The 27,271-nt window shown below is 49.7% G+C and overlaps 1 protein-coding gene across 1 annotated transcript in view; it reads right to left on the minus strand.

Moving 5' to 3' along the window:
• Window positions 1–2,874: 2,874 nt before the first annotated feature.
• Window positions 2,875–27,271, minus strand: part of TLN2 (talin 2) — a 77,074-nt gene continuing 52,677 nt past the window's right edge. The window contains exons 32-57 of the mRNA XM_061553488.1: window positions 26,935–27,024; window positions 26,689–26,811; window positions 26,091–26,234; window positions 24,768–24,929; window positions 24,512–24,652; window positions 22,900–23,081; window positions 22,651–22,783; window positions 21,811–21,912; window positions 21,156–21,326; window positions 20,822–20,968; window positions 20,530–20,631; window positions 20,032–20,151; window positions 19,031–19,177; window positions 18,587–18,753; window positions 17,922–18,105; window positions 17,654–17,779; window positions 17,210–17,326; window positions 16,372–16,557; window positions 14,073–14,180; window positions 13,439–13,544; window positions 11,928–12,052; window positions 8,555–8,680; window positions 8,349–8,411; window positions 7,960–8,142; window positions 6,141–6,266; window positions 2,875–6,008 (exon numbers count right to left, since the gene is read on the minus strand). Of these exons, the coding sequence (XP_061409472.1) occupies window positions 5,880–6,008; window positions 6,141–6,266; window positions 7,960–8,142; window positions 8,349–8,411; window positions 8,555–8,680; window positions 11,928–12,052; window positions 13,439–13,544; window positions 14,073–14,180; window positions 16,372–16,557; window positions 17,210–17,326; window positions 17,654–17,779; window positions 17,922–18,105; window positions 18,587–18,753; window positions 19,031–19,177; window positions 20,032–20,151; window positions 20,530–20,631; window positions 20,822–20,968; window positions 21,156–21,326; window positions 21,811–21,912; window positions 22,651–22,783; window positions 22,900–23,081; window positions 24,512–24,652; window positions 24,768–24,929; window positions 26,091–26,234; window positions 26,689–26,811; window positions 26,935–27,024 (3,510 nt within the window). The 3' untranslated portion in view covers window positions 2,875–5,879. The remainder of the gene's footprint in view (window positions 6,009–6,140; window positions 6,267–7,959; window positions 8,143–8,348; window positions 8,412–8,554; window positions 8,681–11,927; window positions 12,053–13,438; window positions 13,545–14,072; window positions 14,181–16,371; window positions 16,558–17,209; window positions 17,327–17,653; window positions 17,780–17,921; window positions 18,106–18,586; window positions 18,754–19,030; window positions 19,178–20,031; window positions 20,152–20,529; window positions 20,632–20,821; window positions 20,969–21,155; window positions 21,327–21,810; window positions 21,913–22,650; window positions 22,784–22,899; window positions 23,082–24,511; window positions 24,653–24,767; window positions 24,930–26,090; window positions 26,235–26,688; window positions 26,812–26,934; window positions 27,025–27,271) is intronic.

Here is a 27,271-nt window from a genome sequence, read left to right on the forward strand (position 1 = left end):
TGTCATCATCGGCCGTGATCAATCCACTGCTGGATGAAGGAGTAACCCCCCCCCCCCCCCCCCCCACTTGCCAACGCCAAGTCGTCTCCATCTCTCAGGGTCCTCTTGCGATGTAACGATATAACCAGGACCTGCACACGAGATTATATTGTCGCTCCATCTCCGCGATGGTTGAGATTCCTAGGGTGCTTTCCCTCCATTGCCTGCCACTCCGCCTCTAGTCTCGACCATCGATCATCATCACCTTCCGGCCATGCCGTGCCCTGCCCCAAGTCCCCGATGTCTTCACGGTTCATACGATGGCCATGATGCTGTGAACTTCGCTTTGTGCTCTGATGCGTTCCTCTCCCCGCCATGGCAAGTGGACAATTACTGGACATGTGACAAAGAGCTTCACAGCTTGTCGGATTCCTTCCGTGTTAATAAGGATTCTGATTCTGAAGTAAGAGGCACTGGTAAACAAAACAGAGCTGCCGTTTGCGAGCACCTATTAAGGATGGGACGGCGCATGAGGGGGTAGTGTGGTCAAATTCACGTTCGCTCGTCTTTGTAACCAGATACGAGACGTATCCAAAACGTGTTCCCTGTGTCAATAAACGTATAGAAGTCTGAAATCACACACACACACCTACCAGCGGGATAAGTCGCATCCCCTGGCGAAATACAGGAGGGAAAAAAAGTGCGTCTTATAATCCGGAAAATACGATATGCAGAGCGCAATACGCTAACCACAGCGCCACTGTTCCGCCCAGGAATGTACCATGTATGTGTATACAAGCATACACAAAGATCTCCCCACTGTGTATATGCTAAAAGTCCGTTAGCGAGGACCTTTAAAGGCCCGCACAGCCACGAGGGGATGGGTGGCCAACACCCACCACCATCGTCTTCCCGGTGCTGATGTTTATACCCCGTACCGGGTACTTATTTCAGGCCAAGTCGACCGAGGAGAGGCCCAGCTCATCATCAAAGTGGCAACCGTGATCGGGAATCGAACTCGGGCCGCTGGGTTTCGGAGCGCACTAACGCGCGAACCACTGCGCTCCCCTCCCAACAAACCCCGCACAGGCGCGCGGTGCTGGGTCGAGTTGAAACGCGCGCCGATAAAATTAACCCGTAAAACAATTTTCACTATAAATCCTTTATATGCGTGGCATCGGTTTTATTTTATTATTCATTTCTGTTTTTCTTGAGTAAGAGTTTCATTTGTATCACATTGGTATTTTAAATTAAATATGAAATTTTTTTTTCCTAAAAAGTCGAACATTTTGGGGAAATTTTTTCACGAAAATTGTCACGCACAACGAGTCTGTTTGCAAAATGTCAGCTCGATTGGATCACGGGAAGTGGGTTAAAAAACGAGCGAAAGATTTGCACGGTCCTAAGCAAGCAAGCGAACTTAATATAAAGGATTTAAAAATATATTCGCCTGTGCAGGACGCGGGGATCGATCCCGCGACCTTCGGCATGGGAAGCGAGGGCGCTACCAACTGCGCTACTCCACCACGGCCTGTGAAGGGGTTACGCTCTGGGCTCTTACACTCTGACGTTCAACCAAAGCCATGAATGCGTTCTATTTGAATATATGTAAAATAAAAAAATTTTGCCTAAAAAGTGTAAAATTTTGGGAATTTTTTTTCACGAACAATAATTATCTGGCACAACGAGTCTGTGTGGAAAATGTCAGCTCGATTGGATCACGGGAGTGGGTTAAAAAACGACCGAAAGATTTGCACGGTCCTAAGCAAGCAAGCAAGCACGCAAGCAAGCAAGCACGCGAACTTAATATAAAGGATTTAAAAAATTAACCCTGTAAAAACAAAGTTTTTCACTCTAAATCCTTTATATGCGTGGCGGCTAGAGTCCTCTCGTTCTCTGGCTTGAGATGGCTGCCACCTATGGGTCAGATGATTGCCTGCCACCATTAAGCAATTGGTAATTACATATCATTTTTCTCCCTAAAAAGTGTAAAATTTTGCAAAAAATTTTTTACGAACATTTATTGTCACGCAACGAGTCTGTGTGCAAAATGTCAGCTCGATTGGATCACGGGAAGTGGGTAAAAAAACGACCGAAAGATTTGCACGGTCGTAAGCAAGCAAGCAAGCACGCAAGCAAGCAAGCGAACTTAATATAAAGGATTTAAAAAGGGGGGGGGGGGGCGAGTCATAGAAAGCAGCGCTCCGACTCGAGGATTCACGGGTGCGGTGGTGGAAGTCGACGATGCACGCCCCGGGAGACGAGACACTTCGCAGACGGGGTGGACGGATCACGTGAAAAACGACGACACCCGAAGTTGTCTGTAGAAATATTTTTTGGGTCTTTCGGTAAAGTCACGTAGATAGGTTCAAATTAAAAGAACAAAAAAAAACACTAGTGTAGAAAGCAGCACGCCAAGTGGGTGGCAGAGCAGCGTTTAGGAGGTTCTCCCGTGCGAAGCGTTTCACCAGCACGAATCGGCAGTACTGATGGACATGGGGGTGCTTTTTCCTCCGAATGTGTTGACTGCAAGTGGATTGCCTTCCTCCTGCCTCCCCTCTTGGTCTCACACTTCGTAATTTGTCAGCTGTGATGCGGAATGAATTTGAGCTGCATAAAAGCACATCTGGACCAACTTTGGGCTTGGTTAAAGCAAAGTTCCGTCAATCTTTGTAAGACCCATTTGGAGTTGGATATATCTGGATCGACTCTGTGTCGGATCAGATTATAGTTGGATTCAAGCGACATCTGCATTAACTTCGATCCTGATCAACTCCCCGGATATTCGTGGGAGCGGGATCAGGTGCGGGGGGGGGGGGGGGGAGTCTTCCAAACCAAGCAAACATTTTTTTTAATACAGAAACATTTAATCAATAATTCAAGACGCACGCTATATTAATGGATAGCTTTATTATAAAGAGAAGATTTTGTTGTAAAAAAATGGCAGGAAAAAAAACCATGCTTGAGCACTGCGGCACACTGTGCAATTTAGCCGTGATGTTAAGTTAGGCGAATGGTTAAATTTATTGGGCATTACGGACAGGGAGCAGAAAACACATTTGACCGACTTCCCTTAGCAAGCACATCGAGATACGTTTTCTCTGAATGATACACAAAAACCATGTCGTTTAAAAGCCAAGAAGCCGCGGTGTGCGTCTTATGAAAGCCGTCACCGACACTACCCACGGATGATACACAAGTGCTGATATGCTTAACACAAGGCACTTTTGTTCCATATTGAGCGCGCCGCTAACAATGCGAGGAAACCGCGCTAAGTCGTTTGTTCCTAGACGGGAGGCGGAGCGATATCGCTCCTAAAACAAAATCCAGCAACAGAGCATCGCACAGCAAAGCAAAAACAGCCTAAGCCCAAACCCATTCCAAATACCTGCAACAACAGGAGGCCGTGATGGATTTGATGAAATCATGCAGACCATCAACAAAACTGAAACGATGTCTTGAGCGGTCAAATTCTTACTGGATTCCACCTACAATGGCAGCTTTGAAATCGATTGACGTTATCTAAAATAATGGCCTTGTTTTAAAAGTTACCCTCGACTCGGCTCTTCATTAGATTGGAAATTTCCAACTTGGGATAACTAATTATTCCATCAGTGGCATCTCAAGAGAATTCCACTCCGTCTCATCTGGCCCCCGTGCATATGGGGTGACCTCTTGCAAACTGAGACCATGGCTATTTTACACACACACAGACACATATCTACTCATCATACAACTTGTCCACTTACTTAACGTGCATCTCATGCTCTAGGTAGAGCCTTAAACAGTGCTTGGACGGGTGACCACTCAGCAGCGATGGGTTTGTTAGAGGCTGCGGGCGACGTGGTGTGCAACAGAGCAGTGCCACACGATGCATAGTTGCACTGTACATCTATGCTCCCGACCGTCAACCCCACACTAACCATCGTGGTGAGGTTATGGTCAAATAATCCACACAACTCGCATGGCATGTGGAGGACCCATCATCCAGCAGTGAATTTCCAAAAAAAGGTTTACGTATTCGTACAAAGGGTGTCTGTGCGTATGCATGGCGGGTCCAGCCGCAGTCAAATGTCTCCTCATATGGACCTTGGTAAACTCCAGCGGATTTGGCCTTTGTGGCAAAACCCAGGGCCCATTAACGGCCAGACGCCATGCGTCTCCCCCCTAGCTACACCCCACTACACCCAGCCACATCTCACTTGACCCAGCCACGTCCTGCACGCTTCAACCTCTGTCCACCAATCAACACGCCACGTGCATCTTCTGACGCACTTGCGGAGAAGTAGACCGGTAAACGCAAGGAAGGTTTAAAGCCGCGTTGCAAATAGCGAGGAAGGGGGACAGACGTTTAGGTTTCTGTTGTTTCGTTTAAGCGCAATCCCCTAAGCCACCTTATTCAAGAGCCAAAAGCTGCTACACCTCTTCCGAACGAGGATGAGCTCACGGGAGGGGCCTGCAAACCTCCCAGTTAAATCACCGTGCGCTGCTGGGATTGGACAGTAATGGCGACAACGGCAAAAACGAAATCTCAAGTAGCAACGAACTCGCGACGACTTAACATCTCAGCCAAGACAATCATGCTTGTTCCTTAACATCAATATAACACGTGACCGCACTCGGTACTGAAGACGGCCCCCACGTTGTGAAACCAAAACAGCCGCGGCTGCGGAAGCAGCTCACCCAAGGCCGTCGAGTCCATGACGGGGCGTCCCCATCGCGCTATGGGCACCTCTCACCAGCAGGATCAACTGAAAGTACCGCTGGGCTGACGTCGAACTGATTCACATTAAAGAGGTTTCGTCTTTTAAAGTTGCGATTATCTTTCCTTGCGAGTACAATTACCGTGAAACAAACAAAATGTTAGCTGTTACCAGTCTTTAAACCCCCGAAAAATATATTAATGTGAGATCGTTCATATATTTTTTTTCAAAAAGCCACATTCTGGCTTTGGCTAATGGACCACCTCCCACCATTAACGCTCTATTCTATTGAAATGCAACACCCGCACCCTCACATACACTGATATGTCACATCCCAAAGCACTGTCCGTGCGAACGAACATGCTTCCCTGATAAACCACGTCAAACAAGCCGCGCGCCGATTGCGAACTAAAGCTAAAGATTAGAAAACAATTACCTAGTGACCCACACACACACTTTGTAATTGTCAGGATTGTATAAAAAGAAAATGAAGCGAAAAATAACATCATAATCCATGTTTTTGGTAACTGTCAACTTTTTTTTTAAAGGATACAAAGTATTAAAAACAATCAAGAATAATAAACCTGTACATTATTTTTGTTTTATTGAAGATTAATATGTGCAATGAATGATTATTGTTCAAAATTATATTTTATTACGTGCACTTAAAACTCATGGCAGGGTGGGGTTGGTGGTTGAGGACAGGGCTAGAGGCCCAGGGTCATCCCTCGGCATATCGGCCACACCGGGGCAGAATGTACCATGACCGGGGCAACGTGCGGTACGAGTGGTGGAACAAAGCTGGGGGCCTTGGTGCCGAACCGCTCCGTCAAGAATCAAGAAATGACACGAGGCATTTGAACAACAAGGAATGAAAATCCCCATAAGACTACGTGATTGTATTCAAGAAACATTATCTAGGAGGCTACCGGAATGCAGGCTGCACTAAACACAGGGGCCAACCTCGGCTAATTGGTCACGAGGACAACAGGGTGGTAACAACATAGAAGGCAGCAATGGGGCGGCTGGGCAGGCCCTGTGGGCCAACGGACGGTTATTTGGCGGAGGCAGTGCCGAGTATCGATATATATTATATACGTGTTTTATTGTTAACAATTCTCATGGTCTTCCTGCAATTGCAAGTGGGCGAGCGGGCGGTTTGTGGTGGAACCCCGGCGGTTTCCGTCACTCCGAGCGCTACTGCGGGTCCTCCCGCAGCTCCGTGGGCAGGAACTTGTACTGCTGCTGCCGGATCTGCGCCAGCTTGCGCCGCGCCTCATCCAGCTCGCGCTCCTTCCGCAGCATCTCCTCCTGCGCCGCTATGATCTGGGCGAGTGGGCGGGCGGACGAGGAGAAACCGGCGTTAACGGAGAGGGTGCGCGCCGCTGATCGCACAACGCAAATCATTGCCGTTCCACCTTTGCTCACTCTCTCCTTCCCACGAGCGGAGGCACGCACCTGCGCGATGCCGCCCACGAACTTCTCCTTGACGACGACGTTCTCCTCCTCCTGGTCGAACGCAGCGGCTTTTTGTGCCGCCTTCACGAGGTTCTCCGATGCCCTCTTCACCGCGTTTCCCGCACCCTGCCAGACACGATACACGCGCGCGCGCACACACACACACTTGTAACTTGCTGTCTGAAATGTTCTGTGCTGTCAAATCAATCGTGAGGATTTCATGTGATGAGCAGCAATACGCGTACACACGTACAGCCGCTTCTGTCAATCCACACCACACTGCTGAATGAGGGCGTCCCCCATGCGGTGTGGGTCGCGAGGATTAACTGACCATACTTTCACCGTGCCGGTCAGTGCTGGTTGGAGAAGGCGTGGCGACAGAGGTCGCGGAACAGGCTCGGATATCACTCGCCACTAATGCTAGCCGTGGACGGGAATCAAACTCGGGGTACCAGGTTCATAGGGCAGTACACTAACCGGGATATTAAAGAGGTAAAGCGTTGTGTAATGTAACAAACGAAGATGACGCTTAACCGGGAGCGTGGTTCCCACAGCGCCTCTCTTTGTAATGCGACACCCTGGAATGTTCACCTGAATCTCGTGACATCTCTCCTCGCTTCGGAAACCTAAAAAGTGCAATTGTCTGCAGCCCGCACGGTGTAATGCGACGCCGTGGAACCTGGGCTCGATATCGGTTAAAATGTATGCGGGGAATAAAGCCGCACGCGGTCATCAGGTAACAAACTGATTAAAAGCTCTAGCAGGAGACGATAAATTCTTATGCGCTGAATGATAAATCTTTGTTCAAAACAGCCTTACAAAGTCCCAGAACCTTTTTCAGGATCCTAGTTGTGTGACTAGTTCCTTGTTGGGTATGTGTGGAGGCAGTGGGAGAGAAAATGGCAGAGCTTGAAGCGAACGCACACACACACACGAGAGAAGAACAACATCGCTACACCAGATAATATCCACATGGTCCAAATCGCAAAACAACTCGGGATTTGTGAAGCACCTGACATCTGACCATGAATCCACCGAGATGTGTCGTACACCACTTAACTATTTTTATTTTACCAGGTAAGGCCCACTGAGCGATATAGATAGCTCTTGTTCAGAAGAGACATGGCCACAAATGATAGCTCAACTCAGGGACTTATCACGTGGAAATTTATAGCAACCAAATACTTGAAACGCACATTTCTAAATGTGAAGTGAAAAACCAGAGGACTGGGAGAAAAATCCATGCAAGCACGGGTAGAGACGTGTAAACTACAAATATAGATTTCGATTTAAAGCTTTCGTGACTGCAGGGATTCATCTTCTTGGTTCTTTCGGTAAAGTCACGTAGAAGGGAAATAATCAAATAATAATAAAACATAATAAAATACAATTCTCACGACGTTTCGGCCACAACGCAAGCAGCCGTCCTCAGGTGAAGAACAGGGCTGATTTCAGACGCTGTCTTTCTGACAGCCCTGTTCTTCACCTGAGGACGGCTGCTTGCGTTGTGGCCGAAACGTCGTGGCCGAAACGTCGTGAGAATTGTAATTTATGTTTTATTTTTATTATTTTATTATTTCCCTTCTACGTGACTTTACCGAAAGAACCAAGAAGAGATAAAAATATAGAGCAGGCATCAGGGTTGGGATCGAAACCACAACACCTCCTGCATACCCCACGTGAGGGGTAGTTATAACATCTCGCCATCGGGGCACCGCCGACAAACACAACCGCCCCGCGGTACAAAGCGGAGAGGAGCGCGGTGTGCGCAGGCGGCGATGGGGGAAATGCTCGGTACGGCAGGGGGCGTCGCCGGTACCTGCAGCCGTCGCATGGCCTCCGAGTCGGGGGCAGCCTTCACTTTGCAGGCCACGAGCAGCTGGGCAGTAGAGGCTGCCACCTGCTTGGCGGACGAGATGAGCTTCTCCTCGCTGGCGTGGCCCTGCACCGCCGCGTTGGCCGCCTCGCACAGGTTGCTCGTGGCGGCTGCCACCATGCGGGCCTGGGACAGCAGGGGATGGATGGGCGGCCACGGGGGTCCCGTGCGCGGAGGTGGGGGGGGGTTAGAGAGGAGGGGTGTGGAGTGGGGGAGGAGATTGAGCAGCACGAGGAGGTTTGGTTTATGTTGGGCGAGGATGAGGCATGTGTATAAACAAAAAATAGGTAAGAAGACTTTCGATTCCTTGCTCGCGCAATTAAAAATCTCACCGCTGATATAAGTCCCTGGGACCATTGCCCATCGTCAACCGCGTTGGCAGGACTCGCTCCGACCTGCAAACCGACACGGCACAACCAGACACCTTCTTCAAGAACCATAGCAGCAGCAGCGCTGGCAATGATGAAACTATTCCGACTTTGGGCGGCTTCATTGCAGTCGCAAAGTGGGTGGCAGGTGATCCATCACCCGACCGTACCTTTCCCTGCGCCACCAGCTCCCGCTGCGCGGCCGACGCGGACTTGACAAGGGCGCTCGTGGCTGCTGCGATGGCCTTGGCCGCCTCCAGGATCTGCTCCTCAAAGTTGAGGCTCTCGTCAGCTTGCTATGGGGATGGGGGCGATCGGAGAGGTTGGGAGAAGCAGGGGGGGGACGGGATAGGAGAGAAAGGGATGCGGATTAGGAAAGAGAAGATTGGGAGGTGATGGTTTAGGGTTCATGGGATTGGATGGGCAAGTAAGAAGTAAGATGGGGGATAAGAAAGGGATGTGGGACAGCGGTGGGGAAGAGAGGGTGGAGACAGATGTCTGTGGCATTAAAAGAAACTGGAATCAATCGTCCGTTGCGGGTGCTCCACTAAAGTAATGTCAGCATCAAAGGGTAGGCGCGCTTTGGGTTACAAAATATTACGAGTTACATTCAGCGATGAGCATTGATTCATTGTCACAATTCATTTGCAAATACCGTTGATATGCCAAGTAATATTCACGAAATTGATATATCCAAGAAAGCATCAAAGAACCTGAAGACTGTATGAAAAAATAAGAAAAGGTTTTACCCTTTCTGCCAATAAAACACGTGTTAAGATGTTCAAACACTGAATAGAAACCGTTTGCAAGGAATCATGTCTGCATTAACCACACGTACTTGTGGTGAACATGCAAACAAAAACATGCTCTGATAATCATGGGACCTCCTTTGCCAGTACCAACATATGAGAATAGGTTTTCCCCTTTTTTCTGGCAACAAAACACGTGTGAAGATGTTAAAACACCAAACTGAAACCTTTCACAAGGAATCGTGTCTGCATTAGCCACAATGCTTGTGGTCAGAAGGCAAACAAAAAACACCGATAAAATATGCATTGTCCTTGAAACTGATTGGTCCACACCAGAGACAGCTTTCTTTTGAGCCTAGTCTCAAACGGTGTTAGACCTGACCATTCTGACCACAAGCGTTGTGGTTAATGCAGACATGATTCCTTGTAAAAGGTTTCAGTTTGGTGCTTTAACATCTTAACACCTGTTTTGTTGCCAGAAAAAGGGGAAAACCTTATTCTCATGCTCTGATAATTATAAATGCATTGTCCTTGAAACTGATTGGTCTACACCAGAGACAGCTTTCTAGTCTCACCAGTGTCAGACCAGAGAACGCCAAGAAGGCGTTCGCTTGAACCGGAGACTCCTGCAGTGTGCAGCGATTGGCCAACTCCAGTTTAAGGAGCGCTTTGTGTGCCAGAGGAAAAACCCCGAGTACCCGAGAAAACCCACCATGCACACAAAGAAGGGATCACATTCGAAGATCCACACAGACGGGCCAACACATGAACCCACTTGCTGTACTGCCATCTCACAAACCAGCACGTACAGGAGTTTTACGAATCCGCACGATTCACCAACCACCTCCCCCCTCCCAGCCTCCACTGTGATGCATCGCAGGGGCGTGCGCAAGCAAGACCGGGAAACTTGCGAATCATGAAAACAAAACGGGTTAAAACCGTCATCGCGACAACGCCGGCTACCTTGAAGCATGAGCAAGCTACTGTGACCATATGTTTGATATACAGTTGATTGTTACTGAAACAACCTTATACCAAACATATCAGACAGTGGCTTGCAAGAGAGATATCTTCGTTTCACACAATCCTCGCCCATTGCTGTTCAGTACAAGGTGGCTGGGTATCTTAGGCAGCGGTACACAGTGTAGTCTCCAACTTTACAACTCTTGCCCATTCTGGCCTCTCTATTTGTGTTATAAATAAGGGTCACTGCCCTAAATAGCAACTATTTTCTAATTTTCCTTTTAAGGCAGTATTATTATTATTTATTAATGTTTTTTGTGTGTGTACTTGTGCACCACTGCCAATGCAGCATCACCAAATAATTAATTTCATACAGTGTAGGATCAGAGCCAGCACCATTGGGAGCATGGGTTTAATCACGAGTGCCAGGCACCTGTGATTAAACTGGGATAAGTGTAGCGAATCGATGGTCTCAATATGGTCACCAATGACTACAGAAAACCCATCATGTTAAACTTCGTTTGTCACTCGGAGAATTTCACATTTCAGTTTGCCCAAAAACATTGCGACAACCACCACTCTTTTCAGGGCAAGTAAAAGGGTTGTTCGCTGACACAATGCGAGGTCTCATTGCTCACAGCGAGAGTTCTGAATGAAAACATCTTCATCTTGGGTCACCGTGATGCAGATAGCACACATTTTGAATATCCGTTGGGGAGAAAAAGCAACACAATTCAAACAACCAAATTAATAACGAAACAACCAAATTATTCACGCCATGCCTCTTGCAAACACAGCGAAGATGACACAAACACAATATAATTTGGATTCATAAAGAGTATAAATGTGACCGCACCTCAAGCCTATACAAATAAACAAAAATACTTAGGATAGAATTGTACAGGAGGGAATTGAGATAACATAACGGAACGAGTGAATGTATAAAGACATATTCTTGGGGCTTTTAGTAAAGCCACCTAGATAGGTTCAAAGAAAATAGCAAAAAATAACAAAAACTACGACATTTCGATCGCAACACAAGCGGTCGTCTTCGATCGCAACACAAGATCGAAACGTTGTATTATTTGTTACTTTTTGTTATTTTCTTTGAACCTATCTACGTGACTTTACCGAAAGACCCAAGAATATGAATTCCTGCAGTCATGAAAGCTTGATGTCAAAATTTTTTTCAAGATACTTCAAAGAGTAGTCAGTCAAAATAAACGGGAAGTCTGGAGCCCGGATGTGAACAGGGGCGACGGGACCACCGATCGTGGGCTGCAGGAGCCACCTCCAGCGAACCCATGGGACATGACGAGACCCAACAGGGAGAGGGACAGGAACGCTGGGCAGAGGTCACAAACGGGTTTTGATTCCTTACCCGTACCCGGCCGCACCAGGGTCGCAATCGGGTACCCGTACCCGGCCGTACCCGTACCCTACCCGATACCTGGCTACCCGTACCCGGCCGGGTATCGGGTAGGGTACGGGTACCCGATTGCGACCTCTGGGATGAAGCCATGTTGCAGGCGCGGGTGGGTTGATTCTAGGAACTTGAATTGTGAGAAGAGACAAGACGTTGGGAAATGAGTGACAAACGGTGACTCACCAGTGACTCACGGCCTACCCGTACCCGGCCGCACCAGGGTCGCAAACGGCTACCCGTACCCAGTCGGGTTACCCGTACCCAGTCGGGTACGGGTAGCCGGGTATCGGGTAGGGTACGCGTATCGGGTACCCGGTTGCGACCTCTGACGCTGGGTGGACGGGACTCGGCAGGTCACAACGGGGGGGGGGGGGGGGGACGGGGGGGGACATTGATGGGACGCACCCTGGGCTTGGCCCTCGGCTTCAGCTGCTCCAGTTTCTTGGCCGCAGCTTCGATAGCGGCCGCAGCACCCAGGAGCTCGGCCTCCGCAATCACCGTGGGGTCCTCGGGGTCAACCCACTCCGAGCCTGCGCACCGCCGGGTGGAGAGCGGGAGACAGAGGAGGCTCAAGAGGTGGAAACCGAAAAGCAGAGTGAGCGCAGTGCTGTTACGGTGGTTAATACACCCTCAGTATTAAACAATTTTTTATTTTGCCAGGTAAGGCCCACTGAGCTATGTAGCTCTTTTTCTGAAACGACCTGGTGAAAATTTATTGCAGCCAAATACTCTAAATGGATGTTTCTAAATGTGAAGGGAAAAACCGGAGGATCCGCAGCAGAGATCCACGCAACCACAGGGAGAACATGCAAACTCCAAATATACAAGCGTCAGGGTCGGGATCGAATCGACAACCTCCTGTATTCCAGGCGAGCTAGTTAACATCTCACCACCATGGTGCCCATTAATCAGGGCGGCCAATGGTCCAACCCATGTGAGACTAGGCTCTAAAAAAGCTGTCTCGGGTGTGGACCAATCAACTTCAAGGACAGTGCATACATTATCAGAGTTATGTTTTTTGTTTGCATTTCGACTGCAGGTATTGTGGTCAATGCAAACATGACTCCTTGTAAAAAAAAAAAAAGGTTTCAGTTTTGTTGCCAGATAAAAGGGTAAAAAACCAATTATCATATTCTGCTACTGGCAAATGAGGTTCCAATGGACTACAACTGTCAACCTGTGCAACAAGCGGTCACGCGTTTGCCACTGGGCCGCGTCACGGCCCACTGGGTCTCGGTGCGTGCGGTGCGCACGAGACACAAGCAGAGCTCTTGTGCAATCTTCTACTTCTTCGTCGTGTCTCCTGTCCAACCTATACAGTCTTTAAACCAATATTCTGCACAGGCCACCGCTTCTGGTATTGGCATTGCCAAATCTTAAGGAGTGCATTGTGGTGCTGCAGGGCATCTTGTGCAATGCTGCTGCACTACAATTGAGGAGGTCCCAAGTGTTCACGTTTATAGATGGATCTAACCTACAACCGGAGGCAAATCCAGCAAAATTCATGCTGATAAGTCTTTGAAAGTTGAAACTGGTCCAGGGTTAACCATGCTTCAAAAATACTGCCAGAAAACATTGGGGCAAAGAGGCCCAAGATGTTGATGGGAATGACATTTAATTTAATTTTGGTGATGGAATAATACATTTTTTTATGTTTACTTATTTAAATCTAATAATCATAATAATTTATATCAATGTGTCAATTCACGACTGAGTGAAGGCTTCCCCATACAATGTCAGTCATGAGGGGGGGGGGGGTTTCATTGTAATTCACCACCGCTGGTCAGTACGGTTTAGTTAAGAGTAGCCGTGGTGGGGGATCAATGTCAGGTTGATGGGTGCACAGCGCTGTGGACAATCCCACCCATGTTGCACGCAGTGACTTTGCACTCAGGAGCAGCAGCCAAATCACGCACCTTTCATGGCCTCGGCAGACTGAATGAGCTCGGAGACGGAGCCGGCCACCCGCTTCGACAGGTTGGTCAGCTGGTGTTTGTTGTCAGCCGTTGGTTTTTGAAGAACCTGAAAGTGGGTCAGGAAAGTGGATGGACACAATATGATTTGTATTGGATTAATATAGGTGATAAACAACACTCATGGTTGACGATGTTGACAATGCCATTGATGATGATGATTCTGATAATTCCACTCATTGTCCATCAGGGGTCAGCGGTGAATGTGTTGGCATGTGATGTTCCCCCTGCTGATTTGGGAACCACTGCTTAACATCATCACACCACACTTGTCTTGCCCACCCAAGTCAATGAATAAACTGTCACAATGTGACTCAAGAACCCATTCTTTCCTTGGCCCTCGTGGTGAGTGTAGATCCATAGCATTCATAATTGACAGAATTCATAACGGGGAAAAAAAACTACATGCAATATGAATCGGAAATAATGACTTTTGACACAATTGGATGCTTGTATAATTTGAAGCGACGAATGGTTACGTCCCAAATAAAGACGACAATAACGACGATGACGATGCCATGGCAGGCGAGGGGGAGGGGGGGGAGCCGTAGCCTTGCGGCTGGCGCAGTGGGCTCACCAGCAGCACGTGCTCCAGCAGGGCCTGGTAGCCGTTGGCGCACTCCTTGCCGTAGCGCAGGGATCGCGCTCGCACGTCGCTTGCCACCTCTGGGTGGAACGCGGCTTGCTGAGGGCAGAGACGCGCCAATACCAACACGGTGAGCGACACGCGACGACAGCGATCATGGGGATACAAGAGCCAAACGCGTTGCCCTGCGATGGTGGCAGGGGCTAGATTAGAGGCCGTCTCAGGAGGAGCTTCTTTAAAGGGTATATTGCGAACATTGGTTGTGAGGATTGTTCTCCTGACTTACCGGCGTCGAGCTGAAACAATAACAATTGGCAGGTTCTGAAACGCTCGGTACGCTTGACGATTCATATTTCGGCTGCGTCAGGCGGTGGAGGGTTTTTAACGACACAAATTAAGTCGGATTGTGACGTGGCCAAAACAAAAATCAATTCTGGATCATAATATCGGCTGTGAAAACCTGCGTGTTAAATGAAAAATACATCTACAAAAGCAAATACAACAAATGTCCAACTGCTTACACATGCAGATCCTGTATTATGGAAAAAATCCTGTGTTGTTATGCTAATGATTGATGTTTTATAAAAAAAATATTAAATCAATGTTATGACAGTTTCACAGGGGCACACGGTGCACCCGACAATAATTTAGTTGTGAGCTGGAGATCAAAATGCAAAGCGGAAACTGTAAGCAAGCACAGCTTAGAGGGAGCTCTCCGCAGCTCATCAGAGAGACCAGTGGGGTGCGAGTGGATTCAACGGAGCTTTAGGCAATTATACTTTTCATGTAGGCACAGCCCACTCGCCTTGTGCATTAAACACATGACGCCCACTTATTCAAGCACGTGTCAAACGCAGATGGTGTCTGTGTTGCCCTTACGCATACACACAGCGCGTTACAATCATATCCACTTGCACGCAAAAATACAAAAGATCCCCCTGGATATAGCCTTAAACAGCATGCTGGGGGGGAAGGGGGGACAAGTGCTATTATTGAGCACTTATTTAGACTGGCACGGGGTACAAGAGGAGATGGTGGCCAACACCACGCCAGGCTGCCTTTGTCACCTAGGTGCTCATGTTTCCACTCTGCATCAGGAAGTCATTCAAAGTGGATTCGACCTAGTAGAGGCCTAGAACCAGTGTCATCACACTCGCGTCACTTTTGGTCAGCCACTGCATAGAATTTAACGAAGGTGCACCGGGTTCGTAACACAGTGCCCTAACCTCTAGGACACTGCTCCCCAATCACACACATCCACACTCACTTATACTTACACACATACCCTCTCACATACATAAACACACACACACACAAGCATTTCTGTCACATGCCAAGCCAGAGTCCCTTGCTGATGCCCCCGTTAAATGTACACGGAGATGCAGCGCACAGCTGCTGTGTTTGCCTAGAGGCGTGCGAGCAGTACCCAGTCCATCTTGCCAGTGAGAGCGAGCGGAACACACGGGAGAGGCACAAACGGGAGGAGAGAGGAAGTTAATCACAGGCTCAGCAGGGCAGCACAACGGCGACAAGCAGCGCACAACTCTTGCGCTACAGACAGCGCAGGGGATCATCCAACACAGGGTCCTCAAAACCTTCCCGTACTCAAGTTCTCGCTTTCTTAGTTTGACTCAAAGCGTCCCATCGGTGTCATGCCATCTATGTTGAACTTCTTTCGCACCATACATAGCCAGCCGTGCTAATTGGAGGTGCGGGGGAAGGACAACAAACGAAACACAACAAGCAGTTCTAAAGATCAAAGTGTCCACTCGAGGCTCTCGCGAAGCAGTGCTTCACTGTGTTGGATAACGGCCCGAGGAAGGGGATTCTGATATCTCTTCAAGTGACCTTTTTGTCCGCTACAGAGAAATGTTGGTCGCGTCGTGATCGAACCGATATTGTTAATTATCAAAGTTCGAAATTTATCTAATGAATTGTAAAAGCCAAATTACTTATATCTTTTGTGCGACCATTGGTTAATGCCGAAAAACATTTAATACGATGTTTTTTTGAGGTCACTAGTGACCAGAATAAGACCATTAACTCGCTACACTTGAGAACCCAGTTTAATCACAGGTGGTCTCAAACCTGAATCTGCACCCAGGTTCTCCGAAGCAAGGGCTCAGCGATTTGACCTCGAGCTGCCCGGCAATCTACGCGTGTCGGCAAATGACGGGGGAGAAAAACACTCACTTCAATGACTACGCGGGAGCCGACATTTAATGTAGCCGAGCCGCACGCGCACACACACAGACAAACGCGCGCGGCGCGCCGGAGAGAATGCGTGTACCTTGCATGCGGCCAGCATCTCGGACACGGCCTTGCGGCTCAGGTTGGCGGTGGCGATGACGTCCTCCTGGCGGCACGAGTTTCCGGCAGCGACCGCCTTGGCTGTGGCAAGGGTGATGCCCTTCGTCATGCGGATGAAGTCCTCCGGTGACGCCGTCTTCTGGGGTGGCTCGCGCGTCTCGAACATCTGCCGGCGAGCGCCGCCACCACCACCACCACCGTCGTCGTCGTCGTGACGATGCGTTAGCAATGCAGAAGAACGACGTTGACAACGACGACGAACTGAACCGCGCAGAGCGTGCGACTTGCAATTGTAAATTCCCACGTTTCTACTCTCGCTCAAGTGTTAAATCAACCGACCTGATCCGTGAGAGATCTCCAGCCCATTTTCCACAACGACCTCATTCAAATTTGCATTAGTTCACGTTTTTTTGTGTATTGGGTTTTCTATAAAATGCGAAATGCCTCAGAGTCTTAAGAGCCTTGTTCAGGGACGTCCTCCATTATGACGTTCGGCCAATTCCATGAACGATGGGTGTGTTTTGGGAGAGGAATATGGAGTGCCTGAAGCAAACCCACGCGCATGCGAGGTTGTAACACTATAGGCGCAGCACAGATAAGCTGCGCTGCCATCTCGTGGCACTTCACAAGTGCAAGCCTAAAACAACCTTGCGTGACAATACCCCCGACATTCTCAGGCAGTCTCACATCCAAGGAATAACCAGCCTCAACCTTGCTCGGTTGCCGAGATCTGACGACATCTGATACAATCTCGGTGATTTGACACGATTGTGAGGCTACTGTGGGGTTTCAGCCGATGCTAGTGGCGGTGCCCGTACCATGACCTCCTGCTTGATGCACTCAATGGTTGCCTCTAGGGCGCGTGTGCCCTTGGTGGCCTCGTCCTCCACGGCCTTCACCGTCTTCAGCAGCGACGTCACGTTCGTCACCATGATCTGCTCGCAGATAAATAACAAACGACTGCTCCTTAAACCGTCTCTGTAAGGCCCTCATCCTGCAGCAGACTGACGAACGGCAGTATACACATCAGTTCTAGTATTATGATGGAATTCTACAACCAAATTACGTCTACACGATGAGACAAAGTATAAACGGTAAAAACAAGAAGGTAAAAAAAGTACACAAAAATAATAGATTCTCGAATGGAATTGCGATCCTGAAACATGACAACCGATAGGATTGCTGGTGGGGGTAAGCCACACAGCAGTACAATCGACGTGTGTGACACAGGTGGAGCGGTGCGGGCTGTGTGATTGGGTCACCTTGGCAGCTCCTTTCAGGTTGTGCATGGCCGGGTCGTCCGGTTGTTTTCCGGCGGCGGACTTTGTCGCGCTGATGAGGTCTCCCAGGGCCTTGGCCACATCCTTGACGGCATTAATGAGAACCACCTGCCAACCGACATACGACCACAATGATTATGTCGTCGTCACTTTGTGCCTTTTATCAGCAAACTATCAGCAACAACATCACCCCCCGCGCGTCACCACCACCACCCGCAGTCGGCTGGGACGGATGAACCGCGATTGGCACCTGGGTCTCAGGGTCCTCGGAGCCGAGGCTCGCGGCGCCCAGCTTCACGACGTCGGCGAGGCGGGTGATGGTCCCCACCGACGACTGTGCGGCCTGCGCCAGCTTCTCTTGCGTGGCGCCGGCGCCCGCCACCAACAGTTTCGTGTCCTCCACCAGCGCTTTGGCTGTCTTGAGGATTCCCTCCCTGCAGGGGATTGAGTTCGACCAGGGACCAAGGTCAGACAAGGTGTGTGAGCAACAGCAGCGGGAACTGCAGCAGCGGGCTACAAGCTGTTTCGGAAGCATTGATAAGCAAGTCGGTCAGTGGTCGGTGAATGGAGCCTACACGGCGGAGATCGTGAATTGAATTCTGGGACTGAGCCACCAGTGATTAATCCGGGTCCTTGCGTGCAGCGGGTTCAGCACGTGGCAGAACCATACATCGGCTGGGCGATCAACATGAAAGAAACGAGCGAGGATGAGTGGAACAAAGATTGGAAAAGAAGAAGAGCAGAGCAGACCTTTGGAGGCAACAGTGAAGCATTGAGGCAGCAAGAGCTAGAGCAGACGTGCTCCATTGGTCAAGAAAACCAAGGGATTTAAAGCAGAAGAAGAATTCACGAGACGGATTTCAACAAGTGGCCTCCAGAGAGGCAGCGGATCCAACCGCGCTGCCGTTGCTTTACCGGTGGTCGGCGAAGGACTCGTTGTTTTCAGCGTGCAGTGTGCCGGCGGTGGCGAACATGATGGTGGTGTCGAGGTCGGCCACGATTCCAGACACGGTGCTGGCGGCCGTGATACAGGCCTGTGTACCGCGATTCCCGGCCTGAAGTGACGCGAGCACCATCGACACCTGCGGGCGGCCGAGGCAGCAGTGATGGGAACATTTAGTCAGATAGAAAAAACGGAAAAATACAAACCATGGACAGGGAAATTCCTTTCGTGGTCATGTCAATGATGTCAACGATTTTCACGGTAATGATTCTGATGATGGTGTTGACCAGAATTATGAGGTGCTTGACAATGACCATAGTTATGATGGTGTTGATGACGATGCTGATGATGATAATGACCATAACATAAAAAATCCCAATGACGACGATGATGGCGCTGTGAACGATATAAAGTACCTTCTCGGAGACTTTGCGAGCACAGTCGATGAGGTCTCGCTTGGTGAAGCCGTCTGTGGGGCTGCACTGCAAGGCGCCTGCCTTCTGCACGAGCAGCACGCAAGAGTGGCCCAGATCCTGCACGCGGTGCTTGATCTGGTGGCCGACCTGGGAGGAGAAGAACACGGAGAACGATGCAGTCTAGCGCAGCAGCACTAATAACGCAACCAGTGACAATGACCAAGCTACCATTATCACCAGCACAACCAACACGATCACCCAAAGTAACATCCAGATCAACACAACCGCCATGATCAAACCCTGCTGCTACTCGCACCATCATCGCTGACAGGCCTGACTCGGATGAGAGACTCAAAAAGGCAAAACTAGTCCAAAATGTTCCTGTTTAAAGTTACTGGAAAATAATTTCTCTAAAGGCTCATTGGTCGATGAACTAAATATATATGTGGGGATGCGTACTGTGGTTTATTTGCTTATTCACTACCATCACTACCACTACAAGCAACACCTTCAACCGAAACACCATAAACACAAACACCAACGCCATCAATGTGAAATCAATCGCAAACATTAACTTAACCACCAAGTTGATCACCATCATGAACATGACACCACAACCAACTCAACAACCAGCTCAACTACCATCATCTCCAGCCATGTTATAGCTCGGGTAGAATGTGAGGGTCAGGGTAAGAGTCGTGTTTAGAATTGGGTTTGGGTCCGAGCCAGTGTCGGGGTAAGGGCTGGGGTCAGGATCGGTGTCAGGATCACGGTAAGCGTTGAGGTCAGGATGAGTGTTGGGGTCAGGGTAAGGGTTGGGTTGGGGTCAGGATAGGTGTCAGAGTAAGGGATAGGTTTGGGGTCAGGATTGGTGTCAGGGTCAGGGAAAGGATTGGGGTCAGGATTGGTGATAGGGTAAGGATCAGTGTCTCGATAAGGAAAAAGGTTGGAGTCGGGGTACAGGTTGGGGTCAGGGTTACAGCACGAGCGAGCGGCGATACCTCCTCGTTGTCGGCGGAAGCTGCAGCCGGCCGTCCCTGCTGCGCCAAGTTCCCGTACTCCGTGGTGAGCTGGCTGGCCAGCGATCCCAGATCCTCTGGCCGGCTCGAGGACTTGCTCACCTGGTGGAGAGCAGCAGGAATGTGTCACAATGATGGCGAGCGCAACAACCACCCCCCCATCCACAGGCCGGTGAAGTCAACCGTGTCAGTTTCTCAAACGCTGCGTCGGGTTTTGATATGTTGCACGTCTGTTTTTTTTAGATACCCCACAAACTTTAGAGGTCGTCATTGTACATTATTTTCATGTTCCAAGTACATTTTGAGATTGCGTAAAATTTTAAGAAAAGCTGTTTTAAAATGTTTCGATCTACTGCCGTGGTTTTACTTTTTTTTATTTATAAAAGTATCGATGTTTCAGATTAAATACCATCAAACATTAGAAATATTTTGTGTACATTTTTTAGATAACTCGTGTGTGAATCTGCGCGCGTTTCCCACCATCTCCTGCGCCGTGACGGCAATGGCCTTGGCCGTCTTCACCATGGTCGTTTGGTAATCCACAAACGAGTACTCGGGCGCCGGGGGCGTCCCCTCGTCCATCTACAAGCGCCACCGGAGACAACCCCAACCCGCACATCACATCCGCATCATACAGGACCAATCAACAACACGAGATTTCCCATAAAGCCCTCGTCTACGTTGGCGGAAAGAAACCTTGCCATGCCCCGGCTTGCTCTGGCATCGAGCAAGTGGAAGGCGCGAGTGTCGGGTGGCAGAGGGCGGCGCTCACCTTGCCGATGGCCTGCGAGATGGCATCCACCATTCCGCTGACCATGCCCAGCTCGCTCGCCGTCTCGTTCAGCGTGGCCGTCAGGTCGTCCACGGCCTCGCGCATCATCTGGCTCGCCTCCTGGATCGCCTCGTGGGCATTCAACGCCTGTGCCGGCCGGGCGGATGATTAATGACGAAGACAATCGATGACGCATTGCCGTGACCCTGGGTGTAAGCCACACACCCCTAACTGACCCGAGTCTTCAAGTGTAGCAGGTTGGTTAATAGCCCAAGTCTAGTCCAGTGACAACTGCACATTCAATCTCAGGGATGCTAAAAAATGGCGAACGTACCTTGGGGTTCCCTCCAGCCTCCTTGGCTGCATAGAGCAGCTGCAGCGCCGACTCCGCCAGGGTCTTCGTCTGGTCCAGGAGGTTCATCTGCTGCTGGTGGCTCAAGGACTTGGAGGCCATGCCCACCGCGGCGAAAACCAACGGGTCAAAGTAGCTCGCCATCTGGGACACCTGCGCGGCATCCGACGACGATGAAGGGGGAGCGGTGGGGGGGGGGAGGTGTTGAGGTAGTGGCAGGGGAAGGGATTGGGGGGTGGGGGTGGTGAGTCAGAAATCGTTGTTTAATTAACAGATGGATGTCCTGAAAAAAACATGATAATCCACAAAATCTCACTGTCCAGGAAGCAGGCTTCATTTGAGAATAGGCGGATTAAGAAAGTAACAGAAGCGAATTGTTGAGTTCATTGCTTGGCCACCTGTGGGGAGATGATACGAAGCTAACACTGCTGGATTGTTTTTTCCGCCTGAGGACGACCGCTTGTGTTGCGATCGAAACGTCGTGATATATATATATTTTTTCTACCTACGTGACTTTACCGAAAGAACCAAAGAGTATACTAACACAGGTTGTATATATAAAAAAATATATATATATCGGCGCGGTGTCAAGTTTTTTTCCAGGGTACGATTTCGAAGGGCACACAGCGAGCGGTACCTTGTGCCCGAGCTGCGAGGCCTCCCCTCGCGCCACCGTGGCCACGGGGTCGATGGTGTTGCTGATCTGCTGCACGGTCGAGATGAGCTGCTCCTGCAGGCCCTGCACGCGTCAAGACGACCGCCGACCACCGAACTCCGTCACGCACGCGTCTCCCCAACGGGATCGCAAACACGCGTTGAATGCTAAAAAAAGCCCTGTCGTGCGGCACGGGAGCCGCTGTGGAACTGTCTCGCAATTAAGTCGAATCAGCTCGCCAAGCCTCTGTGCAATGCCACCCCCTCTCCGTATGACAAAAGGCCACATGCAGAAACATCACTTGTGCCACTTACATGGGAAATGATGTCCAAGGGTTGGCAGTAGCGCACAACAAAGAAATGATCTCGCCACGTTTGTCATTAACAACACTGGCAACGACGAACACGATGATGGGCTAACATTTTCCACAAAGGTGCACGGCAACATTTTAAGACATAATACCGTAAGTGTAACCTCAAACTATGAGCTGTCAATATTTGTTGATGGGTGGGACGAGTGTACAGGATGGAGTAGTGCAGGTCACCGGAAGGACAGTTTAGGTGGCACCCAGCGGTTGGCGACTATGGGGAAGCCAAAGGGTGGCAGTGGTGGTGGTGGTGAGATGCACCACGAAGGTCCGGTATAGACTTCAAAACAACTAAAAGCTTTAGTGGAAAGCGATGATGAGGTGTGGTGGCATCAACGGCGCGTGCCACAATTACCTCTCAACCTTTACCTATTAAAAAAGCAATGCTATGGTTCAAAAATGTTTTTTTTTACGATGACGGGTGGCGTTTGCGGGATGGCTGTGCAGGACCCCACCTCAACAGAGACGCCCTCGCGCGGGGCGAGGCTCTGACTGGCGGCCGCCAGGCCGGCCTGGTCCAGCTCGCGGAGGCAGTCGTCTAGCACGGCGATGGCCTTGTCGCACTCCTTCTGCCCGGGGGCGCCATCCCTGCCCGCCAAGTGACAACACAGAACGCACGGTGAGTGCCGGACACTCAGGAACGTGACGATGTGAACAGTATGGCGGTGGCGGAGATGCAAGATCGAGCGCGCGGAGGGCAGCACCTGATGGAGGTGATGAGCTTCTTGATGGAGTCGGACACGGAGCGGGAATGGCCGGCCAGCTTGGACCAGGTCGGTGGGTCCTTGGGGTTTACGGCGAGCGAGCGCGCCGTGCCGATCAGTGCTGACGAGCTGTCCAGCATCGTCTTGCCGGCAGCCACAATGGGTTCTTGAGCACGGCGACCCTGAGAGGTGGGGGTGGTGGTGTCAAGTGGTGAATGCGTGGGGGCGGCAGTCGGACATTAGCACTCCACGGCAGAAAACCAGCTTCTCTTTATAACGTTTTGGGATTGTTACGGAGCATCTCATTGCCAGGTCACAGAAAATATTATTTAAAATTGGTTAATTAGTTCAATGGACCGTTGGGGCAAGGACTGTTAGCAAGATGCTCTTGAGGCTGGTATGGGCCATGAGAGGTTGGGTGAGGATGGCATATAAAACACTCGGGACTCAATTTAAGGCTGAGTCGACCTATTGGAGGTCCAGAACACGTTCTGATAGTAACTGCCACTCTGCTAGATGCAAATGCAACAGAAAAAAAAAATGCTCTTTTTGTGGAGATATGCGTGGAAGCTGAGTGCTAGGTTAACTGACATGAGGTTGAAAGTGATTTATCAATTTAAAGCTTTCGTGACTGCAGGGATTCATCTTCTTGGTTCTTTCGGTAAAGTCACGTAGAAGGAAAATAATAAAATAATAAAAATAAAACATAATAAAATAATTCTCACAACGTTTCGGCCACAACGCAAGCAGCCGTCTTCAGGTGGAGAACAGGTCTGTCGAAAGGACAGAGTCTGTTCTCCACCTGAAGACGGCTGCTTGCGTTGTGGCCAAAACGTCGTGAGAATTATTTTATTATGTTTTATTTTTATTATTTTATTATTTCCCTTCTACGTGACTTTACCGAAAGAACCAAGAAGACGAGTGATTCTTCACATTAGAACGCTAAAACATTTCGGTTAAATTATGCTCGGTGTCATCACACCAATTCCACATTCATAAAAGTTTGGCAAAGTATCTAAAACAGGTTTTCCAAGTTTACACAAGATGTCCGACTTGTGTAATCAACGTGAGTGATGTTTATTTTGTAACCATAAAAGGTCTCCGTTTTATCACCTTTGTGAAGAAAAAAGCCGCCTGTAAAAAATCAACCCCCCCACCCCCAACTCACACCCCAGTGATTGAATGATTCGGCCTTACGATTCTATTGGTCTTGTTTTTTCTGTCTCGTGTCTATTTTTCATTTGTACAGTTTTGTTTACTCCATTCATCTATGTGTAATATTACCAAATCGTTTGGACGACTCTTAAATAATAGATTCTCGCTCGCACGACTTGACACTGGTATTATAACCATGAGAATACATTTTAAATGCTGAACCGATGTATTGTTACAAGCCCAAGTGACAACCCTTCGCTCTGTGTGCCCATCAAACACGCGACATTCTTTAAAGCACTCCCATCCCACGCCTGTGAATTCCAACACCTGTATATCATCGGCGCCGTCTTGTCAGCGGCAAAGTCGATGCTGCTTCCGGGAGGGCACCGAGCGCCGCTTTAAAACCGCAGTGCCGCGTTTCGCAGACGCAGAAGGCCGGGGGGGAGAAAGCGTTCACCTCTTCGCTGATGGACGCGGGGATGCTGGAGAACTCGGGGTTGGAGGCGAACGTCGTCAAGTTCTCCACGGCCTCGATGAGCGGCACCGTGGAGGCACGGCACTTCTCCCGGTTCCCGTCCGAGAAATCTCCGTCCAGTGCCTGCGAGGTTACGAGAGGTCGATTCAGAGCCCTGGCCTTTCGAGTCATGGCGCCGAGGCGGCAGACGAGTGTGGAAGGCAGGCGGCCCGCAGCAGGTCGCACCGCACACACGCACCTTGATGGTCTTGACGAGGTTGGCAGTGCTGTTGGCCACCTCCTTTGCCGACTGCACAAAGTGCCGCTTGGCCACGGGGTTGGAGGTCTTGGACGATGCCAGGCGGCAGGCATTGCACAGCGCCGACGTGTGTTTCGCCACGATGGTAGCCGCCGACAGCACCTGCACGCGTGCGGCCATGGGTCACACGTGTGTGGCCACGATTAGCTTAGGCCCGTGTCTACCAAGCCTAACGTGACCGTGGGCACTGGCCAGAAACGTCACAACCAACGGCGTGTTTTGCTTTGTGTACAAAACGACGCAGAAATAGGTGATGGCCTAAGAATGTCATTAGTTCAATTTGATTACGTAATGTACTTTATCTAAAGTAAAAGTCCTTTAAACTAGTCATCTCTTTTTCTATGGAGACGTGGGTGAAACATATCAACCAAGTAACCATGTAATATATAATTAACGGTACCATTAAATTCAAACCTTGCACACAAAAAACAGACAACAAGTTGTACCCATCACACCACACTTGCTTCCCAACAAATGTTGGCACGCAGCTTTGACACATGTTGGTGGGTGGCACTGTGTTATTGTGTTAAATACATTACTGTACATTGTGTTTAATTTATTTATTATTCTCACTGTGGTTGGTGATTGAGCAGCAGCTGGGCTGGAGGGTGGCCTGTGGTGGTTAAATCAAAGATCCCTCCTTTTAGCCTGAAATAATTTAGGGGGGGCAAGTGCCGTTAACGAGCACCGATGAAGGATGGCACGAAACACGAGGCTGTGGGGTGGTCAGCACCACACCTGACCACCTTTGACTTCCTCGTGGCAATTTTGACACACTACACCAGGTACTCATTTGAGGCTGAGTTAACCTAGGGGAGGGCCCAAGAACGGTTCAGATAATCGTCACTGATATTGACCACAAGCGGGAATCGAACTCGGGTCGCCAGGTTCGTAGAACAGCACGCTAACCACTACACTACCGCTCCTCACAAAAGAGAAAGATCCCCTGGACAGCCTTTACAGACTGTAGGGGCAATTGCTGCTGGTGATCACTTATGAAGGCCAACACGGCACATGCGGGGGTGTGTCGCCAGCGCCATCCCTGGCCGCCTTTGTCTCACTAGTGGCAACGTAATCACACCACTCCAGGTACTAATTTGGGGCTGAGTCTACCTAGGGGAGGCCCGGACCAGTTCAGATACTCGTCACTTGTTTTGACCGTAAGTAGGAATCGAACCCGGGTCGCCTGCTACGAACCGCTACACTACCGCTCCTCGCACACACACACACACACGCGCACAAACACAATGGCGGGCCACTTACCTGAGACTGGTTGCTGGCGGGGTCCACCAGGTTCTGGCAGGCCATCTGGATGGCCTGGTTGGCGCGGGCAAACTGGCCCGGGTCCACAAGGCCCGGTTGTCCCGCCTGGCTGTTGGGGTCGGACACGCCGACGAGGTACGCGGACTGCGGAGCAGAAGCAACATTCACTCAGCGATCGGGGGTAGGATGAATGGGTGGGGGGGGAGATGGTTTGTGGCTTCTGGTAGACTTCACGAGTAGAAAATGGCAAATAGTTGAGAAAAAGTATTTAGACGTGTTCAAAATGAAGTTTAATGTCACAGTGAAATCTGAAGATGCAATGGCAAGTATACGAGATATTGGACAAAGTAGACCTCACTTATCCTCAAGACTTTTAAAGTTGGTTCTGCTTGCCACCTACAAACAAATTCCTTTTTGCATGTTTCTAATCTAGAGGAAATAGAATACCTCAGAGAAAACCCATCGTATATACGAAAATATAACACAAACTCAGGTGCAGAGATGAATTGCCAGAAGCAGCGGTGATGATAATGATAATTATGATAGTTATATTGTTGATTCAATATTCGTAGTGGTGCAAGCTTCACGGAGGAGTCACCTGTGAAGCGGCCTCTGTGAGCCCACAGAGGGCCTTGGAGGCCGAGCTGATGGCCTCCCCAAATGCAGGCAGGTTGCTCGTCTTAGCGTTCTGAGAGACTCCCTGCATGGCCTCACCCAGAACCTGCCGTGGGACGAGCAGCCGCAGACACCACCACCACCACATCAAGGATAGAACCACTTTCAAGGCATGGCTTTACCGACAGGTTAAACGAAAATGTTTTAAACAAGTGAGACGATTCCACACCTTGGAATTTTCCATCAAACTGTCGATGCACTCGAAGTAAGAGAGGTCGTTGACAGGCTCGCTTGGGTTGTCCAGCATGCCCTTGACCGTCTGAAACACATCCATTGCGCGGTCTCTCAACGACGACGACAACAAAAACACACGTTCAAAGCTCATCGCTCGTGTCGCAAACAAAAATTATGAGTGAACTGTGTGGTGACGGGCACTGCGAGGTTGACGCACACACGCACCGTCAAGTTACAAGCCTAGGCTGCAATTCACGGTTTGCTGAGCACAGGCCCAAAGGTGCCAAATGGCAAGTGGCCAAGAAATAAAGAGCACAATTTAAGTTGTCATA

Source organism: Lethenteron reissneri, chromosome 18, assembly GCF_015708825.2.
Source record: "Lethenteron reissneri isolate LAM-NWPU_2019-01 chromosome 18, ASM1570882v1, whole genome shotgun sequence".
Classification (NCBI taxonomy): Eukaryota; Metazoa; Chordata; class Hyperoartia; order Petromyzontiformes; family Petromyzontidae; genus Lethenteron; species Lethenteron reissneri.